General features: G+C 31.3%; 1 protein-coding gene across 1 annotated transcript; it reads right to left on the minus strand.

Moving 5' to 3' along the window:
* Window positions 1–1548: 1548 nt before the first annotated feature.
* On the minus strand, window positions 1549–27148 carry LOC134714884 (BTB/POZ domain-containing protein KCTD9-like). Its single transcript, XM_063576544.1, has 12 exons — window positions 26994–27148; window positions 20159–20286; window positions 18167–18210; window positions 16632–16785; window positions 15424–15485; window positions 14428–14559; window positions 13663–13730; window positions 7046–7141; window positions 6290–6439; window positions 4948–5053; window positions 3942–4075; window positions 1549–3225 (listed from the first exon to the last, which is right to left on the minus strand). Exons 1-12 carry the CDS (start codon window positions 27039–27041, stop codon window positions 3109–3111), a joined length of 1239 nt encoding a protein of 412 aa, XP_063432614.1. The 5' UTR covers window positions 27042–27148; the 3' UTR covers window positions 1549–3108.
* Between the last annotated feature and the right edge of the window lie 807 nt (window positions 27149–27955).

Here is a 27955-nt window from a genome sequence, read left to right on the forward strand (position 1 = left end):
ATATAAAGTCAAAAGGGGATCTACAATTTAACGAAAAAGGAAAGACGGGAAAACGCATAACGGTTCGGAGAAGTGATTCATATACATCAAAAATAGAATATCATACACCAATTGATGTGTATTGGAAAGAAACAGTTTCCACTGCATGAGGTCATATTTTTAGTTACACGTTAAATGTAAAAATTGGCCTCTGAAACATGTTTTCAATGCTATTTTAATTTTCATTGTATGATGAGTACATTTCGTCTTTACCTTTTGGATATCTGAACAGTTTCATAATCAACCATTGGTGACGTCCGGATTCTAGTTAAGAAATTCGCTGTTTTTTTTAAATTCTCTGTTAGTTAATTTGGTCAAGATTATAATTTTCCTGTTTACAAACTTTTATTAGACATACAAGGATTTCCTTTTCCGGGAAAAAGCAATATCACGAAAATAATAAACTCTGAGGAAAATTCAAAAGGGATTTCTCAAATCAAAAGGCACAATCAAAAGCTCAAACACAGCAAACGAATGAATAACAACTACATAGATTACTTATTGGTTCTCAATACTCTTTACACTCATATTTTTTTTAAAGCGTTACTGAAGAGTCTTTTGTAATCAAATCACGCATATGGGGGACAAATTTATAAGCCGGTTTTGTTTGTTTGTCATACGATCCCTAAAGATACTTAACAATTAAAAATCCCTGGCTTTCAAATTTTAAGGTCTAGGCATTTACCGGTATATTAATAGTAGCACCACTGGTGAGTCTCGAGTAGAAGAAACGTGTCCAGCAAACCAAATGCTAATCCTGGTATATTTGATGATTGGTTATCGCATGAAGGTCCAATTAGAGGAACTTTCAATTTCCATTCTTATACTTTTAAAAAGCGAGATTTTATGCAACTTTTTGAAAGAACAACAACATCTTCAAAAAATGTTCACAATTCTCAAGACTTTACTCCTTTACACCAGTACTGAAATATGTAAAATGTAATCTTAGTGCAGAAGGTAACAACTCAGAAAATACAATGATTTTCACATCATCACAAACAATGCTGTACACATAGGGTTTCAATTCTAAGATGTTGATGCCAAAAATACATGGGAAAATGAAACTAAACGAATGTCATGGTTTTTGGTGGGGTTCGTGTTGTTTATTCTTTAGTTTTCTATGTTGTGTCATGTGTACTATTGTTTTTCTGTTTGTTTTTTTCATTTTTAGCCATGGCGTTGTCAGTTTGTTTTAGATTTATGAGTTTGACTGTCCCTTTGGTATCTTTCGTTTCTCTTTCATATTAATGGTAGATTTGGTATGCTGTTAAGCATGGCACATTATCCTTAACCAAATCAAATAAAACCAATTGTTCCGATGAGGACCTCAGAGATTTTACTTAAATTGAGGCAGTATATATGTACATTGAAATTAAGTAAATATGTGCCCTTTTCTTTTCAAATAGTTGTTAATCTTCAGTTGACAATAACTTGACACTCTTGTAACTTTTGATTCATTTTAAGTGTTAGAATCATCAATTACATTTAAAAACCAAACAAAGCGTTTTGTTTTTTTTCATTTAATGTCTTACGACTAATTTAATATTCACAAAACAATATTTTAACAAAATACAATTATATATATTAGCAAAATAACAAAATTCCATTAATTTGCGAAAAATCTGCTTCTACATATCTAATGATGAAATAAAAATATGCACATATGTAACTTAAACTTCTATCAAAGAGCTTTTTAAGAGATCAGTGATTTAAAACATATATAGAAGAACAAGCTGGTCAAATTAATCACCAACGGATCAGACAGAAGAAGAAATTTATATTACAATCCAATGTAATGTAACTGCTTTGTTATATAATTTTAACACTAGTTAATATAAGATAGCCACTATAAATTGTCAACCAAACCAGAATTGCAATTGTTAAAAAATGTCATAATACATAGTCATAGAATATCAGAGACTTCAATAACCTTTAGATAATTCCTGTGTGAGAGTGTGACACAAAAAGAGTGCATATTGTATACACTTGTTATGCAAATGATCAGCAACTCCTAACGGTGATTATTAAAATGAGTATAACTCCTTATTCCTTCCTGAGTAAGAATTGGAAATATGATGAATATATAAGTAAGAAAATCAAGGAAAACAATGAAACTACCATACAAATACAAAATTATATTGCACATTTATTATTTTCATTATAAGTTAAATTCTTATAAAATAATGTTTCAATAACTACCATGAGCTCGGTTAAACTACTTAATGGTCATTTGTATTTAGAAAAAAAGCAGCCAGATAATGATGATGAAATGTTTTTCTTATCACTTTCAACCTCAACATTTTTAGAACAAATTCAGAAACCTAAGAAATTATAATAACAGGCCTCAAAGAACCACTTAAAGCTGAACAAAATTCAAAAGGGCATACAAATTTGGTGAACATAACTTACAATATATATATTTTATCAACTGACTGAGATTATTATTGAGCAGCTGTTATCGAGACTCCTTAATTTGTATTTTATAAAAAATAAAAAACTTTATCAAAAATGTCATACAACTTTGTTGATTTCCTCTGTAAGTTAAATTATATAAACATATCTTTGATCATGAGGTTTGCAGTCAACTGCATGCCACTCACAATTAAATAAATTATTTTTATTGCACTATTAACTAACTCCTACATTTAAATCATAAAATCCATCTCCAATCACTAAATGCAATGAAGCTAAAGTTGCCTTTCAAACCTATCTTTCTTAAATCACTCACTTGATTGGAATTTTGTTTATTTTTTGAGTGGAGAACAATCCGTCAGTAATTTTTTACTACTGTTTTCTCTTTTTTTAATATTGTGACAATTCTCTATTACTCAAAGTGACATAGCTTTATCAAACAACTATGAATAAATGCCTATTTTTTGAGGATCATCAAATTCAGATTCTAAAAAAATTATATACATCAACCACACTACACTTTATGTTCATTGCTAAGAATGTGATATCAACCATCAAATATTCTCCACTGGACACATGAGACATTGGAACTGTAGAGACAGAAATGATTTGGATATATATGCTGATTGAAATGATTTCTTTATAGTTTGTTCTGTTCTATCTGACAGTTTGTGCCATATGAAGAGGATTCAACATTAGTTCAAATGCAGCTCCCTTTAAATTGGCCCCTCGTAAGTTGGCTTCTTGTAAATCACACCCGGACAGATCACAGTTCTGAAATAATAAAAAAATAAAATGTATATTAATAAAAATATCTAATAATTATATGAATTTATCATTGAGTTAATTCACTTTATTACTAATATTCCTAAATTTTTTGACATGTATTTAATAAGATTTCTAGGTGACAAAGTAATTGGAGTCTAAAATATTATTTAAAATACAGTGTAACCTGCCTAATCTGACACCTTGGTATACCATTATCCTGCTTTCACTAACATATTTCCATGGTCCTAAATTACGCCTATTCTTGCAGAAAGAACCTGAGTATTTCAACACCCTGATTAATCCTACATTTTTTCTGGTCCACAGTAACTCAGTAAAGTATATTCCATTGAATACAACAATCATTGTAGTGTCAGTAGGAGTTGAAGACTGTACCTTGACCTTAATGGTTTACTTTTATATATTGGGATATGGATGGAGAGTTGTCTCATTGGCACTCATACCACATCTTTCTATATCTATATAATAAATATAACATTACAAACCTTTAAATCAGACCCGACTAATACTGCTCCAAATAATAAATATAACATTACAAACCTCTAAATCAGACCTGACTAATACTGCTCTATATAATAATATAACATTACAAACCTCAAAATCAGACCCGACTAATACTGCTCTATATAATAAATATAACATTACAAACCTCTAAATCAGACCTGACTAATACTGCTCTATATAATAAATATAACATTACAAACCTCTAAATCAGACCCGGCTAATACTGCTCCTCTTAAATCACAGTTTTGAAGATTAGCATTCTTCAAGGTAGCAACACGCAAATTAACACCTGCCATATGACTTCCTTCTAAATCTACATTCTTCATCAGAGCACCTGGGGAAAAAATTGATAGAGAAAAAGCTAAAATCAAAGTTATAAATCAAGGCTAAATAGATGAATTAAGGCCTTTTTATATGGGCCAATAAGAAAACTACCCACTTAAGACCAATCTACAAAGTTGTAAATAACTACTTGTCAACATACAGACATCAACAATGGGAAAACACAAACCGCATAGAAGGCCACACATGTTTAGTATTCTATATAAGTAAAAAAGTAAATGGAGAATGTGTCCATTGGTCAAAGATGAAGCCCCCACTTGCATATCATATAAAGATACAAGGGATATAACTAAAGAATGGTGGAAGTGATGGTACTCAAAAATTTTACTGGATCTGTGTTTTGTGGTAATAAGTACTGTGTATAAGTGTCATAACATTTGGTTGAGGCTAACTAAAGTTAAAGAAGAAACTAAAATTTCAGTAATTTTTTTCTGTTTATAACTCTAGAACAGTTAAAGTAACACCACCTAAATTCAACCTTGATCTGTGTTTTGTGGTTATAAGCATTGTGTAAAAGTTTCATAACATTTTTTTGTGGCAAACTAAAGTTAGAGAATGGAAACCAACTTTGAGACGTACGGACGTACAAAGGTTACACTTAAAGCCACTCTGTTACGGCATAGTTTTTTGCAAAGTTTATAAGGTCATTTAAAATAAAATTATGAGTAATACTTTAGTTTTCCATATGACATGTTTATCAAATCTCTGAAGACTATGGCGTAAGTTTCAATCATTCATATACTAGTAAGCCCTAATTCCATCAAGAAGGTCTCTGTAAAAGTTCCTCTACATTATCATAAACATCAAACTTCCTGTCATTTTGGCCACATTTACAGTTAGTATCTTCGTCAGCCCTTAACATACCTTCCATATTTGCTCTACTCCCAGCAGGATCTTCAAAATTACAACCTCTCAGTGATGCTCCTTCTAAATTGGCACATAACATTTTGGCACCTAATAAATTGGCAGACTGAAAAGACAATAAAGATAAGAATATCTATTAACGTATTGTTTCTTCAAATGACTTAAAATCCATTTTATATGCTCTTTCCAAAATGCAATTAGATTTTTTTTTTAAGAACATCAGTATTTCTATTTTATAATTTTTCTTCCTTCAAATGTCATTTACAATTACAAAATAAATTTAACAATGAATATATTCTGGTTGTTAATTATCAGCTGCTCAAGTTTTACTAGTGTGAACAATTTCAGGACATATTTTCTCTTTAGTATCATTTTCAAGAAAATAAATAACTTGTGTGTGAAGATGAAATACACTAGTGGATTGCATGTGCTGTAAATTTAACATGTCATAATGAAAGTACATACACACATTGACAATCCGTATGACCTTTAGGAAACAGAATTATCTATAGCCATAGTAATTTCTTTAATATACAATCCTATTAATCAAATAAATGGGGAATGTTTCCTTGGGACACAGATGATGCCCTCACTGGCATATAAAGTTATAAGGCGAAATTATTTAAGAACTGTAAGAGTGAGGCTACCCAAATTTGTACTTGATCTGAGTTTTGTGGTAATTGGCATTGTTTATATGTTTCTGTTCATTCATTTGAGGCACACTCAAGTTGGAGAACAGAAACGAAAATATCCCACAATTTTTACATTTGTAAAGGGGCATAACTCTAGACTGGTAAAATCGATGCCTCCATAGTTCAAACTTAATCTGTGTTTTGTGGTAATAAGCATCATTCAGTTGAGGCAACCTAATGTTAGAGAATGGAAACACTCTTTGAGATGTACATAATAGGACGTACAGATGGACAAGGGTAAAACTTAATGCCCCTTTTGCTATAGAAGGGGCATAAACAAATCCTTTAACGTCTTTAACATAAAATAATGCAAAGGCATATTTAAAATTTTCTGCAAGGAGCTGACAAAATGAAAATATTATCAAAATCTCAATTTCCTTGAACTACATTTGTTTTCTCTGATTACTTCAAAAACATGTGTTTGGTCAATTCTTATGTGTAGGCTAATAAGAGAGATCATAAAGCATACTTTAAAATTTTATATAATTTTTAATCTCTAATTAAAATACTATAATTTGCTAACAAGTTCATAAGTAACTTTTTAATTTCAATTAAAACTAGAGGTGATCTTGATTTTTCTGTGACTTAGTGGTTATATCTACTAGCCTCAGTTTGAAAACTTGACAATGATTCTGTTTGACAAAACTTACATCCATCTTTGTGTGTGACAAATCCGCCCTTTCAAAATTACAATAAGATAGATTGGCTCCAGCCAAGTTAGAATTCTTTAATATGGCATATTTGAAATTGATATATCTCAAATCTAGTTTAGACAAATTGGCTCCCGTGAAATCCATACCCTAAAATAAAAGAGTGCACCTATACAGATATTGACATCTCAAATCTTGAATTAGAACACTTTGTGTTATGCAAAATATTAAGTGAATGAATGATATATCTGATTCTTCTTTAATTTCTGCATGCAAATATAACATGTGAAACTGTACCTTGTGACTCATAGATTTTCTATATCTAAAGCATTTGTATTCATATTGATTTATAGTGTATTTAATGGAATTGTGTATTGTAAAATTCATGTTAATCTGCCTTTAAAAATGACACAAATTCCAATGATATCTTGAGATTTCAAGGTGGTACCTAACACTACAGGGAGATAACTCTGTAAAATCAGCTAAACATTTTAATTACCTTGTGTTGTAAAAGGAATATTAAGCTTTTCAATAATCAAAATAAGTGTGTGATAAAATGCTATAAAAACAGTGTAATTTTTCTGATAAAACGGTTGGTTCGAATCTTTTCGAATTTTTATTTTTATGTCAAAGGGTAAAAGTAAATAGTTTGTCAAAATTTTATGAAAATTAAACAAGCCAAACTAATTTTAGTAAAAGTGTTGGGTACCACCTTAAAAGAATAAATGGGGCCAATCATATAATTTGGAGCCTTACCTGACATCTGAGTTCTTTGTCAGTTGGTGTGGCCAATAGACGTAGCACTAGCTCTCTTCTTGTTATAGGTGTATTATCATCAGCTTTCTGATTTTTCTGTAATGAAAATATTGAAAGATTTAAGTACTATTTTTTTTTTATCAAATAATGTCTTACTAGATCTCAGTTGAATAAATGTTTGAATGATCAATCATTTCATCCTGCTATAAGTCAACTTTTGTAGAAATTACATGTACACAAATAAACATTCATCCCTTGTTTCTACACGACCATACTGAGCAAATGATAATGTGAATATTTCTTTTTGGATATATGTTTATTGTGGGGTTCTCTTTGCAGTCCCCATTTACACTTTGTTGGGTTTTTTTTAAACCAGAGACTTCTATATATATGTTAACCAGATGCTACTCAGGGTGCAGCTTTATACGACCGCAGAGGTTGAACCCTGAACGGTTGGGGCAAGTATGGACACAACATTCAAGCTGGATTCAGCTCTAAATTTGGATTGTGATTAAATAGTTGACACAGCATAGGTTTCTGACAAAGAATGAATGTGGTCTAATGAACTTAAAATTTTTGTTTTCTCTTAAAGAAATTCACTATGCTGTTGAATATTAATCCTCTCAAAAAAGTGTTTGAAGAAATTATCTTTTTTTTTAATGAAATTTCAAATGAGAAAATTGAACCCAATTTTTTTAATCACATCCCCTTTCCCTTATTCCAAAACTAATCTCAATTAAAATTTCTAATGGAGTTTGCAACAATAACTACTCATTTAAATACATCATAAAATATTAAGATGTAAAAAAAACTGCTTGTTATCACTGAATGGTAAAGATTATTTTAATTTATCAGTTGGTAGTAAAAAGTGAATATACATTGTATATTGTATATAACAAAGATTTAAGTTGAATCTGGACAAAGAAAGATAACTCCAATTAAAAAAAATTCTTGCAATTGCACAATATTGTGCAATTAGATATTTCTTGCTTACTATTCTGGACAAAGAAAGATAGCTCTAATTAAAAAAAAAATTGCTATTTCACAATATTGTGCAATTAGATATTTCTTGCCATTGCGCAATACTGTGCAATTGAAAAGTCTTGCTATTGCATAATACTTAATATAATAATTTTAGATCCTGATTTGGACCAACTTGAAAACTGGGCCCAAAATCAAAAATCTAAGTACAATGTACATGTTTGGATTCAGCATATCAAAGAACCCCAAGATTTCAATTTTTGTTAAAATCAAACTAAGTTTAATTTTGGACCCTTTGGACTTTAATGTAGACCAATTTGAAAACAGGACCAACCAGATGCTCCGCAGGGCGTAGCTTTATACGACCGCAGAGGTTGAACCCTGAACGGTTGGGGCAAGTATGGACACAACATTCAAGCTGGATTCAGCTCTAAATTTGGATTGTGATTAAATAGTTGACACAGCATAGGTTTCTGACACAGTATGAATGTGTTCTAATGAACTTAAAATTTTTGTTTTCTCTTAGAGCAATTCACTATGCTGTTGAATATTAATCCTCTCAAAAAAATGTTTTTATTTATGAAATTTCATTTCAAATGAGAAAATTGAACCCATTTTTTTAATCACATCCCCCTTTCCCTTATTCCAAATTAATCTCAATTAAATTTCTAATGGAGTTTGCAACAATAACTACTCATTTAAATACATCATAAAATATTAAGATGTAAAAAAACTGCTTGTTATCACTGAATGGTAAAGATTATTTTAATTTATAAGTTGGTAGTAAAAAGTGAATATACATTGTATATAACAAAGATTTGAGTTGATTCTGGACAAAGAAAGATAACTCCAATTAAAAAAATATATTGCTATTTCACAATATTGTGCCATTAGATATTTCTTGCTTACTATTCTGGACAAAGAAAGATAACTCTTATTAAAAAAAATATTGCTATTTCACAATATTGTGCAATTAGATATTTCTTGCCATTGTGCAATACTGTGCAATTGAAAAGACTTGCTATTGCACAATACTTAATATAATATTTTAGATCCTGATTTGGACCAACTTGAAAACTGGGCCCATAATCAAAAATCTAAGTACATGTTTGGATTCAGCATATCAAAGAACCCCAAGATTTCAATTTTTGTTAAAATCAAACTAAGTTTGATTTTGGACCCTTTGGACTTTAATGTAGACCAATTTAAAAACAGGACCAAAAATGAGGAATCTACATACACAGTTAGATTTGGCATATCAAAGAACCCCATTCATTCAATTTTTAATGAAATCAAACAAAGTTTAATTTTGGACCCCGATTTGGACCAACTTGAAAACTGGGCCCATAATCAAGAATCTAAATTCATTTTTAGATTCAGCATATCAAAGAACACAACCGATTAATTTTTTGTCAAAATCAAACTAAGTTTAATTTTGGACCCTTTGAACCTTAATGTAGACCAATTTGAAAATGGACCAAAAATTAAGAATCTACATACACAGTTAGATTCCGCATATCAAAGAACCCCAATTATTCAATTCTTGATGAAATCAAACAAAGTTTAATTTTAGACCCTTTGGGCCCCTTTTTCCTAAACTGTTAGGACCAAAACTCCCAAAATCAATACCAACCTTCCTTTTGTGGTCATAAACATTGTGTATAAATTTCATTGATTTCTATTAACTTAAACTAAAGTTATTGTGCGAAAACCAAGAATAATGCTTATTTGGGCCCTTTTTTGGCCCGTAATTCCTAAACTGTTGAAACCAAAACTCCCAAAATCAATCCCAACCTTTCTTTTGTGGTCATAAACCTTTTGTCAAAATTTCCTAGATTTCTATTAACTTAAACTTAAGTTATAGCGCGAAAACCAAGAAAATGCTTATTTGGACCCTTTTTGGCCCCTAATTCCTAAAATGTTAGGACCAAAACTTCCAGAATCAATACCAACCTTCCTTTTGTGGTCATAAACCTTGTGTTAAAATTTCATAGATTTCTATTCACTTTTACTAAAGTTAGAGTGCGAAAACTAAAAGTATTCGGACGACGACAACGACGACGACGACGACAACGACGACGACGACGCAGACGACAACGCCAACGTGATAGCAATATACGACGAAAATTTTTTTTAAATTTGCGGTCGTATAAAAATTGAACCCAATTTTTTAATCACATCCCCCTTTCCCTTATTCCAAAACTAATCTCAATTAAAATATTCTAATGGAGTTTGCAACAATAACTACTCATTTAAATACATCATAAAATAAACTGTAAATAAAATGTAAAAAAACTGCTTGTTATCACTGAATGGTAAAGATTATTTAAATTTATCAGTTGATAGTAAAAAGTGAATATACATTGTATATTGTATATAACAAAGATTTAAGTTGATTCTGGATAAAGAAAGATAACTCCAATTAAAAAATATTCTTGCAATAAGATAGTTCTTGCTTACTATTTTGGACAAAGAAAGATAACTCTAATTAAAACAAAAATTGCTATTTCACAATATTGTGAAATTAGATATTTCTTGCCATTGCACAATACTGTACAATTGAAAAGACTTGCTATTCCACAATACTTAATATAATAATTTTAGATCCTGATTTGGACCAACTTGAAAACTGGGCCCATAATCAAAAATCTAAGTACATGTTTAGATTCAGCATATCAAAGAGGCCCAAGAATTAATTTTTTGTTAAAATCAAACTTAGTTTAATTTTGGACTCTTTGGACCTTAATGTAGGCCAATTTGAAAACGGGACCAAAAATGGAGAATCTACATACACAGTTAGATTTGGCATATCAAAGAACCCCATTTATTCAATTTTTGATGAAATCAAAAAAGTTTAATTTTGGACCCCGATTTAGGCCAAATTGAAAACTGGGCCAATAATAAAAAATCTAAGTTCATTTTTAGATTCAGCATATCAAAAAACCCCAATAATTTAATTTTTGTAAAATCAAACTTAGTTTAATTTTGGACCCTTTGGACCTTAATGTAGACCAATTTGAAAACGGGACCAAAAGTTAAGAATCTACATACACAGTTAGATTCGGCATATCAAAGAACACCAATTATTCAATTTTGATGAAATCAAACAAAGTTTAATTTTGGACCCTTTGGGCCCCTTTTTCCTAAACTGTTGGGACCAAAACTCACAAAATCAATACCAACTTTCCTTTTATGGTCATTAACCTTGTGTTTAAATTTCATAGATTTCTATTTACTTATATTAACGTTATGGTGCGAAAACCAAGAAAAATGCTTATTTGGGTCCCTTTTTGGCCCCTAATTCCTAAACTGTTGGGACCTAAACTCCCAAAATCAATTCAATCTTCCTTTTGTGTTCATAAACATTATGTTTAAATTTCATTGATTTCTATTCACTTAAACTAAAGTTATTGTGCGAAAACCCAGAATAATGCTTTTTTGGCCCCTAATTCCTAAACTGTTAAAACCAAAACTCCCAAAATCAATCCCAACCTTTCTTTTGTGGTCATCAACCTTGTGTCAAAATTTCATAGATTTCTATTAACTTAAACTAAAGTTATAGTGTGAAAACCAAGAAAATGCTTATTTGGGCCCTTTTTGGCCCCTAATTCCTAAAATATTGGGACCAAAACTCCCAAAATCAATACCAACCTTCCTTTCATGGTCATAAACCTTGTGTTAAAATTTCATAGATTTCTATTCACTTTTACTAAAGTTAGAGTGCGAAAACTAAAAGTATTCGGACGAGGACGACGACGACAACGACGACGATGCAGACGACGATGCCAACGTGATAGCAATATACGACGAAAATTTTTTCAAAATTTGCGGTCGTATAAAAATGAAGAATCTACATACACAGTTAGATTTGGCATATCAAAGAACCCCATTTATTCAATTTTTGATGAAATCAAACAAAGTTTAATTTTGGACCCCGATTTGGACCAACTTGAAAACTGGGCCAATAATCAAGAATCTAAGTACATTTTTAGATTCAGCATATCAAAGAACCCAACCAATTCATTTTTTGTCAAAATCAAACTAAGTTTAATTTTGGACCCTTTGGACCTTAATGTAGACCAATTTGAAAACGGGACCAAAAGTTAAGAATCTACATACACAGTTAGATTCGGCATATCAAAGAACCCCAATTATTCAATTTTGATGAAATCAAACAAAGTTTAATTTTGGACCCTTTGGGCCCCTTTTTCCTAAACTGTTGGGACCAAAACTCCTAAAATCAATACCAACCTTCCTTTTATGGTCATAAACCTTGTGTTTAAATTTCATAGATTTCTATTTACTTATACTAACGTTATGGTGCGAAAACCAAGAAAAATGCTTATTTGGGTCCCTTTTTGGCCCCTAATTCCTAAACTGTTGGGACCTAAACTCCCAAAATCTATACCAACCTTTCTTTTGTGGTAATAAACATTGTGTTTAAATTTCATTGATTTCTATTTACTTAAACTAAAGTTATTGTGCGAAAACCAAGAATTATGCTTATTTGGGCCCTTTTTTGGCCCCTAATTCCTTAACTGTTGAAACCAAAACTCCCAAAATCAATCCCAACCTTTCTTTTGTGGTCATAAACCTTGTGTTAAAATTTCATAGATTTCTATTTTACTAAAGTTAGAGTGCGAAAACTAAAAGTATTCGGACGATGACGACGACGCAGACGACGACGCCAACGTGATAGCAATATACGACGAAATTTTTTTCAAATTTTGCGGTCGTATAAAAACTCAACCTTTAAGTGCTGGTTGTAAATTACAGAATAAAAACTATGTATGTACATTATCATAAATATAGCAGGTATTTGTACTTGCTACTAAGCAGGACAAAAAGCTCTGCAAACCTTGCTTTTTGTCCAGTTTATGCAGCCCATAGAAATAAATTTTATATTTCCCGACAATGTACATATATCATGTATATTGTATATTTTAAAATTACTGCTAGTTCTCAAAGGAAAAGAAAACTGTAAAAACTTCAGAATTCATAGCAATTTTAAATGAAATGACTACACAACCAAAATTATTCACTTATGTTGCATTACCTCTGATGACAAATATTATCAATCAATTGTTTTTTCTACCAATTGATAATCTTGGCATTCTTTATATTTTTCAATACATTTTGAGTTATGGTAAACAACAATCAATTAATCAATCCATAAACATGATTAACATGATTAACACTAGAAGAAAAAGTTTTCAAATAAAATGAAAACTAGTTTTCTGTATTACATCCTCAGGAATAAGGTTGTTTTTGTTATACCAAGGCAATTCAAATACCCATTAATAAAATGTAAATAGCAACAAAAACCATGAAAACAGTATATTTTTTTCCACAAGGAAAACCCTGAAATGTTTATCATCTTTGTTATTTTTTGAAAATTTGTTGTTTCAACATTATACCTATACATAACGAGCTTTCATCTATCAAGTTGTTCTCTGTCTTTGGCTAAATAAGTCAATTTATTGTAATTTCAAATAGTTCAATGATAAAAATTACCACAATTATTTGTACACTTTAATTTAAACTGTAATTGTACTGCTCCTTCGGGCGTCTTGATTGACAAATAAAAATTGTTGTTGTTGTGATATGTTCCAGTTTAATGTTTACTTTACCCTTACCTCAATATATTCTTCAAGATGATCGATCATTGATCTAAATCCATAAAATTTGGCTTCCTCTAGCACACCTGAAAATAGACAAAAAATAATGACAAAAAATATGGCTTCTTCTAGCATGTCTTAAAATAGACAAAAATTAATGATAAAAATATGGCTTCCTCTAGCACACCTTAAAATTGACAAAAAATAATGACAAAAAATATGGCTTCCTCTAGCACACTTGGAAAAAGACAAAAAATAATGACAAAAAATATGGCTTCCTCTAGCACACCTTAAAATAGAACAAAAAATAATAACATAAAATTTGGCTTCCTCTAGCAAACCTTAAAATAGAACAAAAAATAATGAAATAAAAGGCTTCCTCTAGCACACCTAAAAACAGAAAAAAAACATAATGAAATGAAATTTGGCTTCTTGTAATATATGGCAATAATGACATATTAATCTGGTATAAAAAAAACAGTAAAAGTTTCATCATGCTTTTATGAAGACAGATACTCATTTTAATCCTGCTTAATAGTATCGATTTTGAACTCTAGTTCATGCAACACAAATGCTTACTTTTTAAAGTACAGAGAACTATTGGACAAAAAATACAGTATAAATCATACTAAAGTTACCTGATTTCTAATAAGTGTGGTTTAAATAAATTAAATGTAATGAGGAAACAAGTTAAGAGGGGTGGAAAACGATAACACAGTCCTAGTTATGAGCAATTTGTTTCCGAATATGCTTCAGTAAGATACGGTATTGAATGAGGTTTACCTTCAGCACTCATTCCTTTATCTAGCACTATCCTGCCATGTCGGAGATAATTTATGATTGGTTCAAAATAATGTGGACTACGATCTATGAGATAGGCTCCAGTTTCATCAACACTGCTCTGCCAAGACACACCTACAAATAAAGATGGGGTCTATTATTTTGGGTCTCTGTATCTGGGAACAATATTAATGGGGTAATAAGTTTATTCATCAAATAAATAGAGTATCCGCTAACAGATTAATAAAGACTTGTCATTCTAATTGTTAGTTTTGACTCTTTTCGGTTTGAAATACTTCACTGAGCACATATATTTATCTACCTATTTATTATCGTGTGGTGAAATTCACCAAATTGTTCAACTCATACTTGTTTTGAAATCACTGTGGGTCCATTTCCTTCTAATAAACAAACAAACAAATCAACATTAACATACCTGTCAAGTGACCCGTATTCTGCGGGTGTGACCCGAGATTTTCACAATTCTGAGGGATCAACCGGAACCCGCCGGATCATTGAAATAACCCGGGAATTCTGAAAATGACCCGATTTCACCCGTATTTGTTAGCCTTGAGATTGATTTCATAAGTAATTACTTTAATAATTAATTATATTAGTTTCATTTTCAATATTGTCAATTTTTATGGCGACACGCCCACTCTGACGGTGTGTATTCATAGGCTAACATGTGTGTACGTTGTCATTGATTATATAAATAATACAAAAAGTTCGTTGAGCCTTATTTTTGATAGTAATTTATTTATAATGAATGGCTTTGCGGATTATTCAATGTGAAGAGTCAAATACTAATTTTATGGTTCAATAGATTCAAAATAAATAATAGCCATTCATTAATATAAAATTATTTCATAAGGAGAACATGTTCCTTTTCAATGTATGAGCAATGATTGTATTGTACGACCTCTTTCTGTACTTATAGTTTTCTCTCTAACTTTTCATGTGAAAAAATAAATATAATAAAATAAAAACCATACTTACATTTTTCCCCAGAGAACATTCTAGCCAACATACTGTCTGGATCTTGTTGAGTTAATGTACTCCTGTAACACAAATATAAACAAAAAGTCAATCTGAAAACTTTCATCCTACGAAAGTCAATATCAATTTTAATGTTACTATATATTCAAAGGTAAATTCTTACTTCCATACTGAAATACTAGCAATAAAATTAAGAATGGAAATGGGTAATGTGTCAAAGAGACAACAACCCGACCTTAGAGCAGACAACAGCAGCAAGTATATTTCCACTATTTATTCAATTATATTCCAATTTTGATTTTGTTTAATCTAATTATTGTATATATATTAATACCCAAGGAATTACTTTTTTTAATAGTGGGTCTCATTGGGGGGTTCAGATCCTGGATCTCGCTAACTATGTATGTAAGCAATTCTCATTTTTTGTCATTTCCCAGGTCCCGCTAGACCTCATTTCCCGTTTTCACGACACAATTATTTGATTTTCACGTGTCACGCTTACAAAAAATTGGCAATCCCGCATCACTCTTAGACCCCAATGAGACCCACTTAACACACAGTACAGAGTGTTGTCTCTAACAGACAACGTCTTCATAGTATTTATCACATGTGCCAGCTTCATGTACATGTATCATGTGCACCCTCTGTGATTTTCAGAAATAAATGTTGAATGGATGTATTTTTTAAGGTAATATTAAAGTATTGGTTTAAATTATTCATGCACAAAATTACAGTACCAGCCTACCAGATATATATTAAAAGGTAAATGGTGAAATTGCACATTTTTTTAAACCATAGGAGCAGAACTATCTACCAAAACAATGTTTCTACGGAAAGTGTAACTTTTGTTTATCTAAGATTAAATTACTTTAAAAAACAATACTGGCAAGGCTCATGTTCTTCCAAAATTTAGCTTACATATTACCAAATAAGCCTTTTTCCAAAACACCAGAAAAATATAGCTTTATGACAAAGTCGATCTGTATGTCAGACAATGTATTAAGGCACAGCAAACATTGGCTAGAGGTATAGGGGAGGATTGAGATCTCACTAAACATGTTTAAACCCACCACATTTTTGTGCCTATCCCAGGTCAGGAGCCTCAAGCTGACCTTTGTTAGTCTTGTATGTTTTTTAATTTCATTTTTAATTTTCTCGCTGTTGTTTTGATTATAAGTATGACCTTTAACCTCAGACTGTTATATTACCTTGTAGTTGTGAAAACTTTCCCTCCAACATTAAGTGTTATCCATTCAGTACATGGTGTTGTTCCTCCAGAAGATAGGTTCCTAGTGTGACCCTTGACTGATGTTTTTTCATCATTGTCATGAACAGGGGGTACCGCTGTGGGTTTCAATGGAGCTGTAAATACACAAACCTTGACCTTGTACATTTGTGTACTACACAGTGACGGATTCAAGGGACTTGGGACCCTGCCCCCTCCTCCTCCCTAAATCCGCCTCTGCTACATGTATGACATATGATATGTAAAATAATTTCATATTAATTTCTGATCACACAAGAGAAATTTTACCTTTTGAAAGCGATATTGTTTTAAGAAATAAGAAGGTTAAATAGTTTGGGAAGAATGTTGCTCCAACTAAAAATATATACAATATGCAGAAATTTATCATTAATTATGTCAATTTAAGATCTGTAGAGCAAGCCTGCAAATTATTATCCCCTAAAAACAGTAACAGTATATCTATAACAGTGCTCTAGCTAGAAATCAAAAGGGGCAGGGTGCCAGTGGAGTGAGGGCACTTTTTATGATAAGAAAAGGCACTGCTCACTTTTTTGTCTATGTTTCTGTGTGTACCACGAGTTAACAAATCTTCTTTTTTTTTAACTGTATATATGTGGTTTTTTTTAAAAATAAAGATGCTTTTCAACTGTAGTCTTTATTTCATTGTTTGAGTAGTTATGAATGATAAAGTACATCTTCATCAACATGATAAACATATTATGTTTTAACAGTTTACCTAATCTTATTATATTACCCATTATCTACATGGGATTTTTTTTTTTTTTTCATGGGATTTACAGCTTTTAATACATCATGCCCACATTCAAGGAGTACAATCAAAATCACGTGATGGATATACACACACCGGAAGTTACAGTCGAACTCGCCGCTTGAAAGGTTAATAGTAGTTGCATTTTCTTGTTTATATCAATTAAATTTTGATTAATGAGTTGGCACACTGAATGTTGGATAGTATGTAGTTTTAAAATACACAATTGTTTTTGCTAGAAAGCTTGCAGTTATTGCAAACACTTCAACACAGTTATCTGTTGAAATTTTGGAACTGTGTCGAAGTGTTAGCATTTACTGCACGCTTTCCAGCAAGGATAATTGTGTATTTCAAAACAAGGTGCCCTTCTATTTTGGGCTAGCGAGACCACTGTATAAAATTTGTGACCATGGAAAAAAATATGGCAACCAAATTTCATTGTTTTAACTCTTCATTGTCATGATTGTGAACAATTTTAACACAAATACTTAAGACAGTCTGAATCAAAATAAGCTCTTCCATATAAAACATTACATTGTAAATCTTTTTTTATTTTTTTATATACCTACAATTGTACCCTGATTGCGTAGACATTTTGTTTGCACCTGCCCTTTTCCATAAAAAGACAAGAATTATTTACATATTTCTTGGCATGACTAACTATATTTGAATAAGATGATACATAAATTGTTAAATTAGATGTTGAATGTTAAATTTAAAAAACTCACATCTAAATGGCTCTCCTTCAGATACATAATAGATATCATCATCCCTAAAATATATATAATATATTTATTATAATTAGTCTCATATCAGAATTTGAAGTTTATAGTGCGTTCTATTTACAAAATAGAATTAGAACATGGATGTGCTTTTAGATGCTTATTTTTACCATATTCTGAACTTCTCAATATTTAAATATTTACTACAAAATGTATATGTTGCTATAATAAGTCGCTGTCACATAAAATTGGCACAATGATTTTGTCAAAATTTTGTTAAGTATCAGTCGTGTTCACTCGAGTTGGTGTTTTTTAATTAGCGGAAGAAAAATTCAGGTCAAATATGCATTATTGCCCTAAATTTTATTGTACATGTTTGCACTGTATAATCCTATACTATATATAGTGAATTTTTTTAAGTTACAGAAAGTTGTTAATGAAATGAGAGTTTGAAAATTGCAACTTACGTCAATTTGTATACACGTCTTATAAAAATCATACAAAATTGAAGATTTAAATCAGACTGTTGAAAATATCATTTATCAAGAGGCTGTCACAACGACAGCAAACCGGATTTATTAGCATTTATTTGTGTCCTAGCAATATCACAAGAACCATTACTGATGATTGGTGAAAGTGAAAATCGTCAATATCAAATTTGACCTCTATTTTGTCATCAGTATCAACATATTGAAATTTGAAAAGCTTAGATTGAACGGTTTGTGAGTAAATGCAACAACATGAATGGAAACACCATTTTACGATCTTTCAAGAACCATAACTCCTGAACAGTAAAATTCAAAATCTTCATTATTGAACTTGACCTCTATTTAGTCATCAGTAACAACATATTAAAATTTGAAAAGCTTTGGTTGAATGGTTCATGAGAAAATGCACAGACACGACCAGAAACACCATTTTTCAATCTTTCAAGAACCATAACTCCTGAACGGTAAAAGTCAAAATCGTCATTATTGAACTTGACCTCTATTTTGTTATCAGTAACAACATATTAAAATTTGAGAAGCTTTGGTTGAATGGTTCATGAGAAAATGCACGGACACGACCGGAAACACCATTTTTCAATCTTTCAAGAACCATTACTCCTGAATGGTAAAAGTCAAAATCGTCATTATTGAACTTGACCTCCATTTAGTAATCAGTAACAACATATTAAAATTTGGGAAGCTTTGGTACAAAAGTTCATGCGTAAATGCACAGACACGACTGGAAACGCCATTTTAAGATCTTTCAAGAACCATAACTACTGAATGGTAAAAGTCAAATTCATCATTATTGAACTTGACCTCTATTTTGTCATCAGTAACAACATATTAAAATTTGGTAAGCTTTGGTAGAACAGTTCATGCCTAAATGCACAGACACGACTGGAAACACCATTTTTCAATCTTTAAAGAACCATAACTCCTGAACGGTAAAAGTCAAAATCGCCATTATTGAACTTGACCTTCATTTAGTTGTCAGTAACATCATATTAAAATTTTAAAAGCTTTGGTTGAACGGTTCATGAGTTATTGCACGGACAACATTTGATTGCCGCCCGCCGAGCATCCCCAATTCAATAACTGACATTTTTGTCACAAAAATCCGGTTAAAAATTAAGCTTCCTACAGTTTACATTACCAATAATTAGTTTAACTACACAGAAAGTCAGTTAAAAATTATTGGACATATTTTAATAATGATTATGTCTATAATTGGTTGCTCCCATTTGGTCCTGTAGTCTTAAAGAAGATTTTTAGAAAAGGTAATGGATGCAAAATGGTAATAAGAATACATGCTGTTCAAAAATTCATGGACTTGTGAGAAAATTGAACTCAAAAGAGGATTTTAATAGACAATGTGGAGTATTGATCAATTTTGTTGTTTTACTTTTTTTGTATCATCTTTAATCATGTTAATTGGAAAAGTTTTTTTTTTAATATCTTGTTACCTAGAACAATGTAGAAGTTATTTAAATGATTTTTATAACATTACCTTATTAATGAAGCATCATCTAAAACAGCCCCTAAAGGATTGTACAAAACTTTTGCATTGATTTCTAGCTTTTTAACAGCATCTGCAAGTACATTGTCCAACTTCCCAGCATCAGAAACAGAAACTATCTAAAAAGAGACAAAAGTTTGGACATCTACATTCCAATGATGTAACCATTTCATGATCTTCATACAACATTTACCCCCTAAATTTAGAAAGTGAACCACAAAATATTACCATCATTTTGACAATTGTACAACAATGTGTCTGAAAATATTTTTATATAAAATTTAGTAAAAAGAACTTGCAAATAAGACACACAATTTAAATAATAGGAGTTAAATCATGTGTAAATAGTACATTCACTGAGTGAAAATAACATGTATAGACCTCCAAGTTATAGTCTTAAGCAGTAATATACTCATGAATGTATGAAATTCAGTGTTTCTCATGAAAAAATATAAAAGTTATTAAGCTGGGGCAAGCTGGGGCAAATTGATATTAGTAATAATAATTTTATTGCAAATCAGCATATAATATAATGCTATAGCATCAACAACATATATAATATAGTAAGCGACATAATATAAATGAAAACAGAAAGCAAAATAATAAAACAAAAACAAAAAAAAACAAAAAAAAACCACCACATATTAAACAGATAGTACCATATATAATATACTTTATCAATTGTGACCGTAGTTTCCAGTTTTCATTTAACAAACAACAAAGTTTTAATACCAAAGTCCTTGAACTTGTTTGAATAAGTGATAAACATTTTGACATATTAGGCCAAGAACAATAATATTTAGGCAAAAATCTTAAACGCAGATGTCTATAGGCTGGACAAATCATTACAAAATGATATTCATTTTCAATAGCTTTCATATTGCAACATTGACAAAGTCTTTCATTACGAGGCACATTATTATATCGTCCAGTTTCAATGTTGAGTTTAAGTGAACCACATCTAAGTTGTGCTAAGAGTTTAACATTGACATCAAGAAGTAAATATTTTTCTAAACAAAAGTAAATTTTGAACATTTTCAAAATATCCAATTTTTCACAATCGAACATACTAGAACGCCAGCTTTGTATAAACTGATCATTGAGGCGTAGTTTCAAAACATCATATGAAAAAAATACATTTTCTTGGTTATACCATAAAAAATTATAACCAAGATGATTTAACAAGGTACGAACATTTGACGCCCAGTTTGTTTTACCATTCTCAGCAGAAGGTTTCTTGGTAACAATTTTCAACCAATATTTAAGTATTCTTTGTTTTCTAATAATATACATTGGCAAATGTCCAAGGTCACCGATAACAGCACAAATAGGTGAATTTTTACCAACTTTAAGTACAAATCTACAAAATTTATTATGAACCTGTTCAATGTCCTTGGCATGATGAAACCCCCATATCTCAGAACCGTAGCTTAAGATCGATCCAACAAGACTATCGAACATTTCACATTTCTGTTGAGTTGATATGTACAGCATCTTAAATGAATTAAAGAGTGACGCAAGAGCTTTATTAGCTTGCTGGGATAGTCTCTTTTGGGTTTGCTGAAATTTTCCGTTATAGTGAAATAAATTCCCTAGGTAAACAAAAGAGTTCACAACTTTGAGCTCGTGCTTGTCATAATACCAACTGTGATTGACTTGTTGCCATCCATTACGGAATACAATTATTTCAGTTTTATCTTTGTTCACTTCAATGTTCCATTTTGAACAATATTTTAGAAGTTTATCAAGAAGTAGCTGCAGTGCCTCTGGTGTTTCACCGAATAAAACTGTATCGTCAGCAAAAAGTAGCAGATGAATCAAAATACCATTCACACAAACGAAGTCCTCGTTGTTACTTGTTTCAAGCTCCTCAGCAAAAAATATAAAAAGAAGAGGTGATAAGGGCTCCCCTTGTTTCACGCCAGAAATATTTTCAAACACTTCCGAAAATTCTCAATCAGTTTTCACACGGAGGCGCACAGTTGCATATATCGACTTTATCATAGTATTAATTGTTTTGCTACTTATTCCAGAGTTAAAAAGCTTATACCATAATATTCGTCTGTCTACATTGTCAAACGCTTTACAGAAATCAACAAATGCACAGAATAGTTTTTCTTTATTTTGTAAAGTATGAGAAATAATACCATGAAGCACGAAAATTGCATCAATTGTTGATTTATTCGGTCGGAATCCAAATTGGTTTGCTAATAGCTTTTTGTTCTCTTCAGCCCATGTTATAAGACGTTTGTTCAAAATATAAGTAAAAAGTTTGGAAAATATACTGACAAGTATGATTGGTCTATAATTATTTGGGTTTGACAGGTCCCCTTTTTTCGGCACAGAAATAACAATTCCATCACTCCAATTTTCAGGGTAATAACCATTATCGAACAGAAAGTTAAAAAGCGTCAGTAGAATAGGCACAAAAAGTTCGGAATCGGACATGAACATTTCTCCTATGATTAGTGTAATAGTCTAAGAGTTAAGCAACTTTAATCAATAGTTTGAAACAATCCATAACCAGATGCTCCGCAGGGCGTAGCTTTATACGACCGCAGAGGTTGAACCCTGAACGTTTGGGGCAAGTATGGACACAACATTCAAGCTGGATTCAGCTCTAAATTTGGATTATGATTTAATAGTTGACACAGCATAGGTTTCTGACACAGAATGAATGTGTTCTTATGAACTTAAAATTTTTGTTTTCTCTTAGAGCAATTCACTATGCTGTTGAATATTAATCCTCTCAAAAAAATGTTTGAAGAAATTTTCTTTTAATTTATGAAATTTCAAATGAGAAAAATTAAACCCAATTTTTTAATCACATCCCCCTTTCCCTTATTCCAAAACTAATCTCAATTAAAATATTCTAATGGAGTTTGCAACAATAACTTCTCATTTAAATACATCATAAAATATTAAGGTGTAAAAAAACTGCTTGTTATCACTGAATGGTAAAGATTATTTAAATTTATCAGTTGGTACTTGGTAGTAAAAAGTGAATATACATTGTATATTGTATATAACAAAGATTTAAGTTGATTATGGACAAAGAAAGATAACTCCAATTAAAAAAAAATCTTGCAATAAGATATTTCTTGCTTACTATTCTGGACAAAGAAAGATAACTCTAATTGAAAAAAAAATTGCTATTTCACAATATTGTGAAATTAGATATTTCTTGCCATTGCACAATACTGTGCAATTGAAAAGACTTGCTATTGCACAATACTTAATATAATAATTTTAGATCCTGATTTGGACCAACTTGAAAACTGGGCCCATAATCAAAAATCTAAGTACATGTTTAGATTCAGCATATCAAAGAGGCCCAAGAATTTAATTTTTGTTAAAATCAAACTTAGTTTCATTTTGGACCCTTTGGACCTTAATGTAGGCCAATTTGAAAACGGGACCAAAAATGAAGAATCTACATACACAGTTAGATTTGGCATATCAAAGAACCCCATTTATTCAATTTTTGATGAAATCAAATAAAGTTTAATTTTGGACCCAGATTTGGACCAACTTGAAAACTGGGCCAATAATCAAGAATCTAAGTACATTTTTAGATTCAACATATCAAAGAACCCAACCGATTCATTTTTTTTAAAAATCAAACTAAGTTTAATTTTGGACCTTTGGACCTTAATGTAGACCAATTTGAAAACGGGACCAAAAGTTAAGAATCTACATACACAGTTAGATTCGGCATATCAAAGAACCCCAATTATTCAATTTTGATGAAATCAAACAAAGTTTAATTTTGGACCCTTTGGGCCCCTTTTTCCTAAACTGTTGGGACCAAAACTCCCAAAATCAATACCAACCTTCCTTTTATGGTCATAAACCTTGTGTTTAAATTTCATAGATTTCTATTTACTTATACTAACGTTATGGTGCGAAAACCAAGAAAAATGCTTATTTGGGTCCCTTTTTGGCCCCTTATTCCTAAACTGTTGGGACCTAAACTCCCAAAATCAATACCAATCTTCCTTTTGTGGTCATAAACATTGTGTTTAAATTTCATTGATTTCTATTTACTTAAACTAAAGTTATTGTGCGAAAACCAAGAATAATGCTTATTTGGGACCTTTTTTGGCCCCTAATTCCTAACCTGTTGAAACCAAAACTCCCAAAATCAATCCCAACCTTTCTTTTGTGGTCATAAACCTTGTGTCAAAATTTCATAGATTTCTATTAGCTTAAACTAAAGTTATAGTGCGAAAACCAAGAAAATGCTTATTTGGGCCCTTTTTGGCCCCTAATTCCTAAAATGATGGGACCAGAACTCCAAAAATCAATACCAACCTTCCTTTTATGGTCATAAACCTTGTGTTATAATTTCATAGATTTCTATTCACTTTTACTAAAGTTAGAGTGCGAAAACTAAAAGTATTCGGACGACGACAACGACGACGCAGACGACGACGCCAACGTGATAGCAATATACGACGAAAATTTTTTCAAAATTTGCGGTCTTATAAAAAATATAGGAAATTATATATACACCAATCAATTAGAAGTTACCAAAAGTCTCTTAATGCGTGTGGAATACGTAATTTTTTCCTTTGGAGTTAAATTTCTTCTGTCAGCTGTTCTATCCGTGCGTCCGTAGTAATTATTGTTAAAGTACGGATTTCGGTCATAGCTGGTCCGGTTCAGATCCGTTCTTGTTGTAGTTTAGAAATTGGTTCATGGCAGACGAATGCAAGAAAATTTACAAAAATTAATGATGTCTGACAAGTTATTTGGAAAGGAACATGACGTTATTAATGCAATAAATGGATTAAACATTTACTAAAGGCAACTTTTATCACGTTAAAATGAAGTAACAAACTTATTTTGTCGCTGAAATTTAGGTTGATGTATGTTTTCGAGTAACAATCACCGGAACTTGCAAAAATGCATGAAGTGATAAAAAGTTGTATTGTTATCAAATAACCTGCTACACACTGCAAATACAATGCTTCAACCTCTTTTCTTAAGGTACAATGTAATGTATCCTTTATGTCTTAATTTCTTTAATTATGAATAAAAAACTGAGGTTTCATCAACTTGGTTAAAATTGAAAATGTCCAATGACAGAAGCAACTGAAAGTGAGTTTCGTCAAGAAAGGGCAACTTGTTTTCGCTTTTGGGGGTCAGGGAAAGCAAAGTGACGGTCTGGAAAGCAACTTCGCCCAAGTCGCCTGATCCCTGTATTGAGCACTTGAGTTTTCAGGTAATTTTCTAACAGTTCATAACTTTTTTTAATCTTCTTTAGAAATCAGTGTATCAGGGGAGGGGGGGGGGGGGGGGGGTGCTATGGGTGTTTTTTTTCTGGACTAATTTTTTTTCTTTCGCCTATGGCGAAAAACAATAATTTTTTTTGCGACAAGTCGAAAACAATTTTTTCTTCCAATTTTAACATAACATATAGTGGGAGCTGAGGGCGAAACAAACATTTTTTTTTCTCAGAATCAAAAACAAATTATTGTTTTCTCCAAAAACTGGAAACAAACTTTTTTTTCCCAAAAAAACCTTAGCCCCCCCCCCTCCTAAAATCAAATGGTTGCTGCCTAAGACATATCAGATTTAATGAAATATTAATGCTCCAAAAGAATTATAGTTATCCCGTACCATTGTAAACTCGTACCAACGTCAACTCGTACCACTTTACAAAAACTCGTACCATTGCAAACTCGTACCACTGCTAACTCGTACCAACTTATTTAAATGCATTTAAATGGTGTTTTATGATGTATGTAATTTACTTTCACTCAATACCTCTCAAGTCTGTAAAATGTATATAATTTGAAAGTACAATGACCAATTTGTAGCTAATGTTCCCTGTCTATAAAAATTTGGATAGAAAATACCGTGGCAGATTTGCTTTGTTGTCTCTTATGAAAAGACTTTTTTAAACTTTTACTGATAATTATTGAATTTAATTTTTAATCATTCCAAAGTGATTTTTCATGAATAAATCCTAGCAGTTAATCAAAACGATTTCCAAAATGAAATTCTTACTGTTTATAAATAGCAAGTTACAATGAAATGTAACCGTTTCCTGTTCCCGAATTTTCCCGCCAAAAAGCACATGGCTTTCAACAATTGTAAACAAAGCATTCAATGTGTGATCATGGATTACAGCATTAATTAATTTAATTTGGATATAGATATTCAACTTAAGGTACAGTTAAAGCAATTTTCTTTCTTTCTTCTGGATTATAACTACTTTGAAAGATCAGCTTAAAAAATAAAGCTTTTTAGAAAAAAAAAATCGTATTTTTGTCTATAAAATCCAGTATAAAATTCAAGTAATTCAACATTAGTTTTATTAAGTTTACAAAAAATATTCTTAATATTTTATATATTTTTGATGGTACGAGTTTGCAGTGGTACGACTTTCCTGTGTTACGAGTTAACTTTTTTGGTACGAGTTAACATGGTACGAGTTTCCGTTGGTACGAGTTAACATGGTACGAGTTTCCGTTGGTACGAGTTAACTTGCTTCCCTCCAAAACAAGCCATTAACTTTGAAACCTTTTTCATTTCATGAATTTCCAAAATTTATAAAAATAATCTATAAAATATTGGTCTTAAAGTTTTGACAACAGTTCTCTCTCAAAGGGCTAAGACAGAAAAAGGACTTCAGCCTAATAAGTCGTACGTAGGAAGGTATTATAATTCTTGTCATAGACGTCTTATTTGGAAGATCGTCGACATCAAGGATAATTTTGTCAAGTGTTTTAAAGTGTTTTACAGCAAAAATTTAAACCGGCAAAAAGTGGCAATACAGCCGTATGTCGGCTGTTTATAGCTTCACATAAAATTGTACCTTTCCATCTGTAGAACATCCATTGCGAAATATTAGAAATCTTTTCATTTCACTGCTTCAGAAGTGGATATTCATTTTCTCAAACCAAACCCTTTCGACTGTCAACTTTATTTATAGATTTAACCGCTTGTGCAACTGAAAATAAATATCGACTGGTATCCTGAATCATATACGCATATCCCAGCCCAAACCCCAAACAGATAAAAAGGTGAGAAACCAGTTCAAAGCGTATGTCGCTTAAATCATGTAAAAATTCAAATTATTTCTTGTTGCCCCGATCTCAAAATAGTATAATAGTGCTGAGACTACTATAACGTTATAGTAGTCTCAGAATAGTGTTAACACTTCAACATTAAGATATTGAAATAATAGGTATAATAGGTATAATACGAGACAGTTTTTTTAATTATAATAGTGCGAATTCATAAGAACTAACATAAAGTTCTGTTATACAGTACTGGAATTTGATGCCACTGTCATACGACATATATATATATATATCCAGAAATCAACGCCACTTTGCATATTATACTAAAGAAATCGGATACGGGTCACGGAAATTATATTGAAATGATTGGGAATTTTGAAAAAATATCTCTTTTAACTTTTATTAAAGTGATAGACTGGTTGCCGGGGCAGAAAATAAATATACACAACAATATACACAATTGAAACGAAACATAATCACTGTTGTTGCAAAAATCAAGGTTTCTGAGCTATTTTAAAAATCGAAGCGAGACGCTTTTAACATTGCAGTATAACATACAGGCTAAAATGGCTGAAACGTGAAATTTCCAAAAGTCGTGTCGAAAATTGTTTTACAAGGTCATTAGAAAAACAGGTTGACGGGTTAAATTTAAAACATGAATGTCCAAAGAAAAAGCAAGTCCAAACCTTGTATGTGTAGTCGTTAAACTCTAGGTTCCCACGTAAAGTGAAAATGGCCCCATTTCAAGAAGAAT

Source organism: Mytilus trossulus, chromosome 4 (assembly GCF_036588685.1).
Source record: "Mytilus trossulus isolate FHL-02 chromosome 4, PNRI_Mtr1.1.1.hap1, whole genome shotgun sequence".
Classification (NCBI taxonomy): domain Eukaryota; kingdom Metazoa; phylum Mollusca; class Bivalvia; order Mytilida; family Mytilidae; genus Mytilus; species Mytilus trossulus.

What these genes read in the sequence shown, in the direction of transcription:
- LOC134714884 (XM_063576544.1), bottom strand. Translation starts at nt 27,041, where the DNA reads ATGAAAAGATTTCTAATATTTCGCAATGGATGTTCTACAGATGGAAAG. An exon ending in GATGTTCTACAGATGGAAAG is followed by an intron (nt 20,287 to 26,993) that starts GTACAATTTTAT and finishes GTCTCTTTTTAG; the next exon opens with ATAGTTTCTGTTTCTGATGC. An exon ending in TGAAGGAGAGCCATTTAGAT is followed by an intron (nt 16,786 to 18,166) that starts GTGAGTTTTTTA and finishes GTGTATTTACAG; the next exon opens with CTCCATTGAAACCCACAGCG.